We start from the raw sequence: 10,634 nt of genomic DNA, 5'->3' as shown, positions 1-10,634 counted from the left end.
CAATGACAATGATTATTTTAAAAGCATTTGCCAGAGTCCATTTACAATACTTTAAATAACATACTCTGTAACATAAATGATAAACTGATGTCATTCAGCTGTCATTTAATCTATTGTCAAATTGTCAGTTCTTAGGTGTATGTTATGGCAAAAAAGCCACAATATATTTCATTTAATATTTAGTTAATAAGAAAATTGTGAAATCTACAAACATACTGATAAGTTTCTTGGTCACTAAATGATTAATGAATTCAATATAGTAACATATATTTGTTTTCCGATTACAATTTTTGTGTACATTGTTAAGTTTAATTCTTAAATTGGTTATTGAACTATTTCGTAAAATAATATTATTCCAAATAAACAATTTGTGATAATTTTCTTGTATAATTCTGTTTTGATCATTTGATTGAAATTTGATATCAAATACTCAGAACCCAAGTGTATTCATTTTTAATAAAAATACCACTTATTGTATCACCTATATTAGTGTATGCTCTAAAACATGGAAAACGATGAAATTGGTGCAGAATTAGTCAGATTAGACAATGGATTTCTTGTGGACGAAGACACTTACGTGGTTCATTCTGACGATGTACTAGGTAATTATTAGTTCCATCTATATACACAAAATAACCCACAATAGTCCCATATTCTATTATATATATATATATACAATGACATCCTGGGGTAACAAGTGTCATGCCTCCATACTCCATAATATTACTATGTATACATAGTAAACATAGTACATATATTCTGTTTTTTAATCCTGGAGACAAATTTGACACTACTGATGTTGCCAGGTTTTTGCATTTCTTAAACAAATTGGAAGGACTGTCAGAAATTAATATTAATTACCCATTTTTATAGGTAATTCAGAAATTTTATGTGGGTGTTTATTTAAAATGCATTATCACATACATATGGACACACTAGTAAATGTATGTATATGTAATGTATAAAAAAATATTGTGGAAATGACATTTAATGCTTTAAAACCAATATGTTAAAATAAAAGTTTCTGATCAAACAAATTGATATCACAGGTACACCACTACCCTGCTAACATTATTTGTAAATTTTAACATTATTTGCCAATTTAGTCTCCGGAATTAAAAAATAGACTATTGTATACATATCTCTGCATAATTTTTTTTTTTCAGAGGAAGAAAACAACTCTGACTCAAATAGTGGAGGTAAACCGCTCCGGGAGCAAGATAGATTCTTACCTATTGCTAACATTGCTAAAATCATGAAGAGAGCTATACCACACAATGGCAAGGTAAATATCAGATATTTCATGTACCCTATCTATTACTATTGAGTAACTAAAGGCAGCGAGCACTGGGGGCGTATGTTTATATATTCATTACATCCTACATGGTAACTGCTTATTAGGTATTAAGTGTTTGAGTGCCTTGAGTTTTTACTCATGTATGCCTAAAAATGTCAATTGTGATCATTCATTGAGTTGTTAAGGCAATAAGGGATAAGTGTCATGTCTATAGATTTGGTTTTTATTCTTATAAAAAAACAAATCTATTGACATTTATATATTAATATAAATTACATGTTTTTCTCTGTGTTCATCATACAATCAGTCGAAGTCTATGAATAGATGTGCTAAATGTTGCATTGCAAGATGTGTGATTCTCATAGTCTCTTTAGATGGTCCTGATTAGTCATCGGGATCCAGTAACCTAAGCCTTTTAAGGTGATGTATGTTGTCGGGGCCTATCAGTTGGTTGGCCAGCACATTAGGATGATTTACTAGTCGTGTCTTGTATTTGGAGGAGCAGTGTTTTATTTCTTTACCTACTGTGTTTGTATTGAGATACTCATGAACCTCAGATGTTGTTGCAAACCAAGGTGTATTTGTAGATTGTTTGAAGATATTATTTTCAGCACTAGTATTATGCTTATGAAAATAACATGTTAATCTCTAATTATATATGGATTATTATAACATTGGAATGTATTTACAGATAGCCAAAGATGCAAGAGAATGTGTACAAGAGTGTATATCAGAATTCATATCATTTGTAACGAGTGAGGCCAGTGACAGGTGTCAGGTGGAGAAGCGTAAGACAATCAACGGTGAAGATGTCTTGTTTGCACTGAACACACTAGGCTTTGACAATTATGTTGAACCTTTAAAATTGTATTTGAAGAAATTTAGAGAAACAGCACTTTCGCCAGTAAGTTCGTACATTTTTTTTCTTATGAACATAGTCATCTGATTTATGATTGAATGCTATATAATATGATACCATGGTTTTACCAGGATTGTAATTTTAGGTATACTAAATGATTTTAGTGAGAAATACTGCCTATAGAGTTGATGTAATAGTGTCCATTTTCCACACATTAAAAAAAATAAAGGAATAATAAACAAGCGGATAGGATTAAAAATACCATCCTGATCATCTAGATGTATGGTGGTCCTCCACCATGCGTATTGCGGAAACATTTTTTTTACTCACAAATCACATTGTGGAATCACCTTCCACTGATGATACTTCTGTATCAATACTATATTGAAATCTTCAAGAAAGGAGTTTATTCCCTTTTAGAAAGTCAGCAATGCACTTGCAATTTCTCTGGTGTTGTGAGTGCTTGTGGCCTAATTTGTGGTGTGTGTAATAATGTGGCTTGGTAGTAATCACTTACCATCAGGTGGGCCGCAAAATCATTTGTCCCTTATACTATGTAAAATTTTTTTTTGGTGTGATCCACCCTTATGACGTAGGGGTACAAAAAATAGATAACCTATTCTCAGATCTATTGAGTATATATCTAAGAATTCATCAAAATTGGTTAACCCATTTCGGAGAAGTATGGCAACACAATATGACACAAGAATAAAACACTGTGACACGAGAATTTTATATATATAGATGAGTAAATATGCTTTATAATATTAGTAAGAATTAGTTTTGTATTTACAGAATTGTGTTCTTCCCTCAGGTCACAATCAATAAGCTGAATAAAACAATTGTTGTTTATGGAGGTAAGACTTTTTTAAATCATAAACAATAATACCCAACACATACAAGGCGATCTAGTCCCAAACTTAACAGAATTTGTTTTTTTGTCTCGAAATTTAACACAGCGCCATCTAGTCGCACGGTAAGCAGAGCTTGTGTTATGGGTACTAGACAACTGATATAAATACTCAGATATATTTTTGTATATATTAACACATACTATTAAGTATGTGTTAATATATACAAAAATATATCTAGAAATATATAGAAAACTATATTAATATATAGAAAACACTGATGCAAACAATCATACTTATTCGTACAAATGTCGGTACTATGCGAGGAATCGAACCCGCGACTATCGGAAGTAACGACGGATATGAAATTAATCTGAAGGGTTCTAGGGGAGCTAGGGGTTCGAACCTCGGCTCAAATTTCGATCTCCGTTTGAATTGGACGGGGGATCTATCACACGGGACGTTATTACCACTATAAACTCTACATTTTTCAATGATATTCATCGGTGTTGAAAAAAATTCAACACTGATGAATATCACGTCACTGGTCCTACAAATTTAGATTAATGCATTAAAAAAACTCATAGTAGCTATACCATGACAGTGACAGTTTCATTAACTTTTTCGGTAATGAAAACTGAAAACGTTTCACTCTTAAAAGTTGCCGTGATTTACAAATTATGACATAGTACTTCAGCTGTAGCACATTAGGAATATATTAAATCATTAATAACTTTATTAACTTAAATATACCAATTGTTAAATGTACAATTAGTAACTGTCACCCGCACCATGCTACAGCGCACAGAGTATAAATAAGAGTAGTATAATTTTTCATTGCAGAGGATGGTACGCCATGTGTTGGAACGGAGAATGAAAATGAATCACAAACGGAAACTACAGTAATATATACCTACCCAAAAGCCCTAAGCGACTTTATAAAATTGTAACAGATTATATATATAGATTTGGCTGTATGTATTGCTGTAATATTTGGCTTATGCAAAAACAGCAGTCAAACATCGTTCGTTACAAAAGTGTTGATTCAAAAAGCATGCTAATCAATACAAACTTTATGAAAAAAATAGTGACTGCTGGTGACCCGATAAATGTGAGGCTGTGCCCAACTATATTTGATGCTGAATTGTGTCAATTTCACTAATGTATAATAAAGTCGTTTTTAAGAAAAAAGATTTTATTATTTTAATAGTCCTCAGATACTTACGGCGCACATTAAACGGAGTATGGTTGACTAACTGTGACATTGTGTCAAGGGTTTGGGTGTCGCTGTTAGTTTTGTAACGTCACATTTCTAAATATTTTCTTAAACGCAGCGAGTACTTAGTCTTAAATAAATAAGTGTTTTAATACTTAAATGTATTAAAACGCCCTGTTTTAGTTATTAGAAAAAGTATTTAATGTAATAATATTTTTCCAATGACATTTTACATAAAAACAGCTTTTTAATAAGTAATAATCTTTATTTTATATTTGAATAAAATACGATTAATTTCTAAATAATATTTTACGTTTGTTACATTTGTTACATCTAATCAATAATATCAATTTACTTCTATTTTCACTCTCTAAATTTATCTGTGATATAACTGGGCAGTGGCATGAGATATAAAAACTTATTGAAAACCATGAGACCAACTGAAAAGGCAAACGAGATTCCCAAATTGAACTCTAAGTTGAAATCTCCAGAAGTGTAAATATCACCGACGAAATTTTTCGATGTGAATCTTTCAGCCAGGAATCCTTTGCCATTCACATATCTGCAATTCGAGTTCGAATTTGTATTTAGACTCGATGATGTTTGTATAAGACTGGTTATAGACGTGCAGTTCTCGTTGTCCGTGTATGGCAGGTTGTTGAAGATGGGTTGTCTGAACACATTTTGGTGCAGGAATATCGACGCGTACCGTGTATGTGTTATATATGTTATATAATACAGCCACTCTTCAAAGCCTTTATATGATCTGGAATGAATTTTAAATGAATTAATGATTTTATAATGATAAATACAGACAGACATGCTTGTGTTTGCAGTAATATTTATTTCAGTTTTTATTATCATAAACTTCACTAGTGGAGAATTGGCCATATGATTACTAATAATTATTTAACTGAATCTTCAGAAATTATGACTTATCACAATAATTTGCTGAAGATTCCCTTATCTGTTGTTGTTAGTCACAGCTATATCGACTGACTTACGAGGTTCTGCAATCGAAACACAGCTAGTTGCGAAATCTGCAGTCGCCAGTGATATAAAAATACTCATGACAAAATAGTACAAAATTGATTGATAAATAATCTATATAATTATTTTCTCGAGTGTCGTGGCCTACTGTTTTATCCGACTTCACAATGAAGGTCATGAGTTTATATCTAACGGACATAATGCAAGTAGCGTGCCCCTTTACATGCATGCCAAGTGTTACGTTTTTGTGAGGGAAGTTATGTCCGAACTTCTCACAGACTGGGCAACAGATAAACAAAAATATAGCTAATACGCTTATATTACATGAAGGCAGACAATATGACTATATACTGTCTTCTAAAAGTTTTCAAACTACCATATACCTACGTTAGGTATAACAGTCGAAAAAGTATTAATTTATTAAAAAAAAAAAAAAAATATGAAACAACTCACCTCAAGATGCCGCTAGCTAGCATAACATAAATACAAGTAATATAAATATTAACAATGGCCGCGATTAGACCGTTCTTCACGAACATCATGATGGCAATGGTCTGCTGCTCTGTGTAAACGTAGCACGACCATAACACGAGTGAGAAGTACACATAGTCCAATGTTTCAGACATATCTCCGATTATCCTAAAAAATCATAAATAGGTATTGTTTAAATACTTTTTAAGAGATCTGCAAACAGTAGGTACAAAACTTGTAAAAACTTCTGCAAGTTACTTTACTTTGTGCGTTCATTTCTAAAACCACGTTTAAAACAATTTAAACCAACCAATAACGTAATGTTTACTTATGCGTAATCATACAACTGAATGACAGCACGCCGTTATTTGTTTTATATTTGAAAAGAAAAAAAAATTTAATCGTTTTAATAGTGGTATTTTGATGATGTTTTCAGATCTGTTCATTAGAATAAATCACGGAACTAGAACTAGAATTAATCAATCTATTTCTGAATTTTATCATACTTAACGTAGAGGTCATCTTATAATGTAGTAAGGGCATATAACATGTTCACTTACGAATAAACTATAGCGACTGAGGCAAATGTACTGATGAAGGAGAATGGTAAAGATACCAAATTCCAGGAGAGCAGTAAACTGGCGCCACTGTACAGTCCTTCTTGCGTTTCTTGGTAGTATCTTGTTCTATATGGACCAACTGGAAATGTTACATGAATAATTAGTGCTGACATGTCTATTACACCGCACTCTGATTAGGACAGCGGCTTATGCAGGAGACTAGGGCGCTATCTTGATTATGTAATGTATTTCCATATCGGTTTTTATTATTTATTTTATATAATTAATATGGTTAACGAGCTGATTTCGGTTCGGTTAATAAGATAAGCTGACCGTTCGTCTGATGATAAGATATACAGAAACAAAACCGAATAAAAAATTGCTTTAGGTACTGGTCAGACATAAATCTTGTAATTTATAATTTGCTAATATATAGCATGATTAATATAAGAAACAATCAGAAGGCTCTAGATTTCTAGAATTCAATATCAAACTAAAAGATCTAGATTCCGTCATTTACAAATAAAAAAAAATGGAGACTCCTTTATTATACTCACATAGACAAATAGTATTCATTATACTGATGAAGTAGGTGCCTACCATAGCGTTAAATATAAGTCCACTCTTAGTTATAAAAGTTCTTTGATAGTCCTGCAAATAGCACAAGAAAACAGAATAAATGTAAAAACACTAGCAAATAAAATGATCCTTTGAGCCGGATGATTAGTTACCTTAGCCTCGTTGTAGAAGAGCCACAGTATTAAAAAATATATAGGTAGACAAAATAATCTCATACACATTTGTTTTATACCGTGCTTCTTTAAATTGAATATTGATACGAGCATTCTCCTGAAATAACAACGATAGTAATTATTATGAAATAATAATATCTGAATTGATTCTGGTGTGAAACTCATGTGGCTTTCATTTTTATAGGTAGGTATAAAAATACTCACACATACAACATCCAAATGACTTTGAAGCCGCTTGGCTTGCCGTAATTCAACTGAATCTTGTTTGGATTAATTATACGACTATGCTCATTCAGGTTGCCTTGCATTAGACCTTGTCCTTCCAGCTTGAATTTTTCAACTAACGCCGCGATCTGATGGTTGGATTCTATGAAGCGCTCTCGGGATCGTCTATCCACTGTCGATAGACATACTGGAAAGAAGGGGTGAAATTAAAATGTAATGGCTAAGAATGTATCTAGTATCTATTCTACATATATAGGCATTCCCAGAATTCTTTGTACTTTGTACGTACCAGATTGTTTTGTGCAAAGTCACCCTGTATGCCAATATTATTCTTAATCTTAATAAAATTATAAACGCGAAAGTTTTTGAGTATAGATGTTTGTTACTCTAGCACGTAAAAACTACTGAACGGATTTCGATGAAACTTTACAGTAATATAGTTTATGTATCAGAATAATATATAGGCTAATATAAGTAACTTTTATAGTGATAGTCAATGCCTTTTGCCAATCAATATTATGCGTATATGCACGATTACCAACGTTTTATAATAGTTGTCTTATCATGATAGTACGTCATAAATTACATATTAATACTTACAGTAGTACATTAACGGGTTCTCAAGTTGTGGACAAGGGAATCCGATGCTCCCGAAGTAATCCAGCAGGTTGCGGGTTGGCCCCGCATACACGACGTCACCGAGACACAAGTACACGACGCGGTCCAAAAAGGGAAAGACATCTAAACAATTTGAACAATTCCATTATATGTTTCATGAATATTATATAAGAAATTAATTAGGAAGATTTAGTACACGAATTAAAGAAAACTGGCTAACGCAGTCCAAGTAGTAGCGAGACGTATACTAGCGTTAGTCTGTTTTTTGTCAGAATTGCAGTGCATCTTTAGAAACAAATTCTATACTGGAACATACATCTAAAGCTGCACTAGCAGGCCTCTACCAGATTTGGCTGGGCAAATAGAGAAACACGAACGGTGAAGGTTAGTGTTGACGTACGACAGCAAGGAGGCTCCCTACACCCGGCTCAGAAGTCTCGAGTTTCCTTTCCAGAGTTTTCCTCTCTGCTACACTATAGACCACACACTGTGGATCCAGGAAATACTAAGAAGTTCGTCTCTTTCTAATGGAAGATTTCGAGATAATTCCGTAATGTGTGTGTGTGTGTGTGTGTGTGTGTGCCTAAAAATGTGTACACTCAACGCCATTAACTTAGGCTAAATGTTGTCTGCGTGGTTACCTCAATTTCACCTATTTCAATAGGTGAGATTGTGGTAACCACGCCGCCAAACCTTTCTAAGCTATGTTTCGGTTGTAGACAGTATATTTACTGAATTAAAAGCATGACATCTTAGTCATGCTTTTAATTCAGTAAATATACGATAAGAATTAGGTGAACAGCTTGTTTGCTATTCTTATTTTATATATAAAAAAAACTAAATTCGTTATGGGCTAATAATTTGTTCACTCCACACCATTAACTTAACATATAGTTTGACATCTGTAACAGTTTTGACTTCGGCTATTCAATATTGTATTGTACGATTAAACAACACTACGAGTGGTCCAGTGACCCGGATTGTCATTGTTAACATTGCCACAACTGTGCAAACGGCTTCAAACAATGTCAACCGAAATAGCGAACAATACATAATCCATGTTTTTAAAAGCTTCGTTAACAGGAAAGAATTAGCATCATAATAGATTTATGGTTTGTTTTATGCGAAAGTGGGTGAAATTGTGGCGCCAGACGTATAGTTAGAAGTAGGTATGTGTAGTCTACCTGTTCATATTATTATTTGGTACTTATTACATACTATAAGAGGCCACCCATAAATTCATACGTCACATACTTTAGTTTTAGTTTTAGGCGACAAATTGTAATGTTTACATATAATTACATTTCCCGACCAAAACATGGAACGGCTCCTAAATTTCGTGACGTAACATATCAAAATCTAATATACCTAATAATTAAAACACTAAATTAGATCTAATAACGGAAATTTATATATTTCGAAAGAGAGGCCATGGAATTCGTGTGTGGTAATTTATGGATGCCCCTGAGGAGCTAAAAGACTCTAAACAACATGTTTCAGATATATTTAGGAGTCTAATCAAGAGTTCTTTTATCAGAAATACATGAATCATAACCGAGCAACCGATTTGATTTATTTATTTTAATGATAAAAACAGCTATATCAAACAAATTTAATAAGTACCCGCAGTGATATTACTTGAAACAAAAAAAAATATAGATATTATCTAAATAATATAAATATAGGATTTTAAACTAGGTGGTATGAAAGAAACGTAATAACGTAATAAACGTAACGACGGGGGATCTATCACACGGGACGTTATTACCACTATAAACTCTACATTTTTCAATGATATTCATCGGTGTTGAAAAAAATTCAACACTGATGAATATCACGTCACTGGTCCTACAAATTTAGATTAATGCATTAAAAAAACTCATAGTAGCTATACCATGACAGTGACAGTTTCATTAACTTTTTCGGTAATGAAACTGAAAACGTTTCACTCTTAAAAGTTGCCGTGATTTACAAATTATGACATAGTACTTCAGCTGTAGCACATTAGGAATATATTAAATCATTAATAAGTGTATTAACTTAAATATAGCAATTGTTAAACGTAAAATTAGTAACCGTCACCCGCACCATGCTACAGCGCACAGAGTATAAATAAGAGTAGTATAATTTTTCATTGCAGAGGATGGTACGCCATGTGTTGGAACGGAGAATGAAAATGAATCACAAACGGAAACTACAGTAATATATACCTACCCAAAAGCCCTAAGCGACTTTATAAAATTGTAACAGATTATATATATAGATTTGGCTGTATGTATTGCTGTAATATTTGGCTTATGCAAAAACAGCAGTCAAACATCGTTCGTTACAAAAGTGTTGATTCAAAAAGCATGCTAATCAATACAAACTTTATGAAAAAACTAGTGACTGCTGGTGACCCGATAAATGTGAGGCTGTGCCCAACTATATTTGATGCTGAATTGTGTCAATTTCACTAATGTATAATAAAGTCGTTTTTAAGAAAAAAGATTTTATTATTTTAATAGTCCTCAGATACTTACGGCGCACATTAAAGGGAGTATGGTTGACTAACTGTGACATTGTGTCAAGGGTTTGGGTGTCGCTGTTAGTTTTGTAACGTCACATTTCTAAATATTTTCTTAAACGCAGCGAGTACTTAGTCTTAGTTAAATAAGTATTTTAATACTTAAATGTATTAAAACGCCCTGTTTTAGTTATTAGGAAAAGTATTTAATGTAATAATATTTTTCCAATGACATTTTACATAAAAACAGCTTTTTAATAAGTAATAATCTTTATTTTATATTTGAATA

The 10,634-nt window shown here is 32.5% G+C and overlaps 2 protein-coding genes across 2 annotated transcripts; one reads left to right on the top strand and one right to left on the bottom strand.

Annotated features, from left to right (window-relative positions):
* Positions 1-129: 129 nt before the first annotated feature.
* LOC131847022 (uncharacterized) lies at positions 130-4,148 on the top strand. Its single transcript, XM_059196462.1, has 5 exons — positions 130-602; positions 1,167-1,285; positions 1,989-2,201; positions 2,971-3,013; positions 3,851-4,148. The coding sequence occupies exons 1-5, from the start codon at positions 506-508 to the stop codon at positions 3,955-3,957; spliced, it is 579 nt and encodes a 192-aa protein (XP_059052445.1). The 5' UTR covers positions 130-505; the 3' UTR covers positions 3,958-4,148.
* A 438-nt stretch (positions 4,149-4,586) lies between these two features.
* On the bottom strand, positions 4,587-10,401 carry LOC131846949 (ATP-binding cassette sub-family G member 5-like). The gene is made up of 8 exons (XM_059196365.1): positions 10,362-10,401; positions 7,822-7,962; positions 7,201-7,408; positions 6,976-7,093; positions 6,802-6,895; positions 6,245-6,383; positions 5,667-5,852; positions 4,587-4,989 (listed from the first exon to the last, which is right to left on the bottom strand). Exons 1-8 carry the CDS (start codon positions 10,399-10,401, stop codon positions 4,587-4,589), a joined length of 1,329 nt encoding a protein of 442 aa, XP_059052348.1.
* Between the last annotated feature and the right edge of the window lie 233 nt (positions 10,402-10,634).

This window comes from Achroia grisella, unplaced genomic scaffold, assembly GCF_030625045.1.
Source record: "Achroia grisella isolate CSIRO2021 unplaced genomic scaffold, CSIRO_AGI_Agris_v1 utg515, whole genome shotgun sequence".
Classification (NCBI taxonomy): Eukaryota; Metazoa; Arthropoda; class Insecta; order Lepidoptera; family Pyralidae; genus Achroia; species Achroia grisella.
This window is presented reverse-complemented; position numbering and strand designations above follow the sequence as displayed.

Bases quoted from the DNA above. Each gene is read 5' to 3' on its own strand.
- LOC131847022 (XM_059196462.1), top strand. From the start codon at position 506: ATGGAAAACGATGAAATTGGTGCAGAATTAGTCAGATTAGACAATGGA. The intron at 1,286-1,988 runs GTAAATATCAGA...ATGTATTTACAG, and splicing joins CTATACCACACAATGGCAAG to ATAGCCAAAGATGCAAGAGA. The intron at 2,202-2,970 runs GTAAGTTCGTAC...TTCTTCCCTCAG, and splicing joins GAGAAACAGCACTTTCGCCA to GTCACAATCAATAAGCTGAA.
- LOC131846949 (XM_059196365.1), bottom strand. From the start codon at position 10,401: ATGTCACAGTTAGTCAACCATACTCCCTTTAATGTGCGCC. The intron at 7,963-10,361 runs GTAAGTATCTGA...CAAATTGTTTAG, and splicing joins TACTCCCTTTAATGTGCGCC to ATGTCTTTCCCTTTTTGGAC. The intron at 4,990-5,666 runs GTGAGTTGTTTC...AATTCATTCCAG, and splicing joins CTAGCTAGCGGCATCTTGAG to ATCATATAAAGGCTTTGAAG.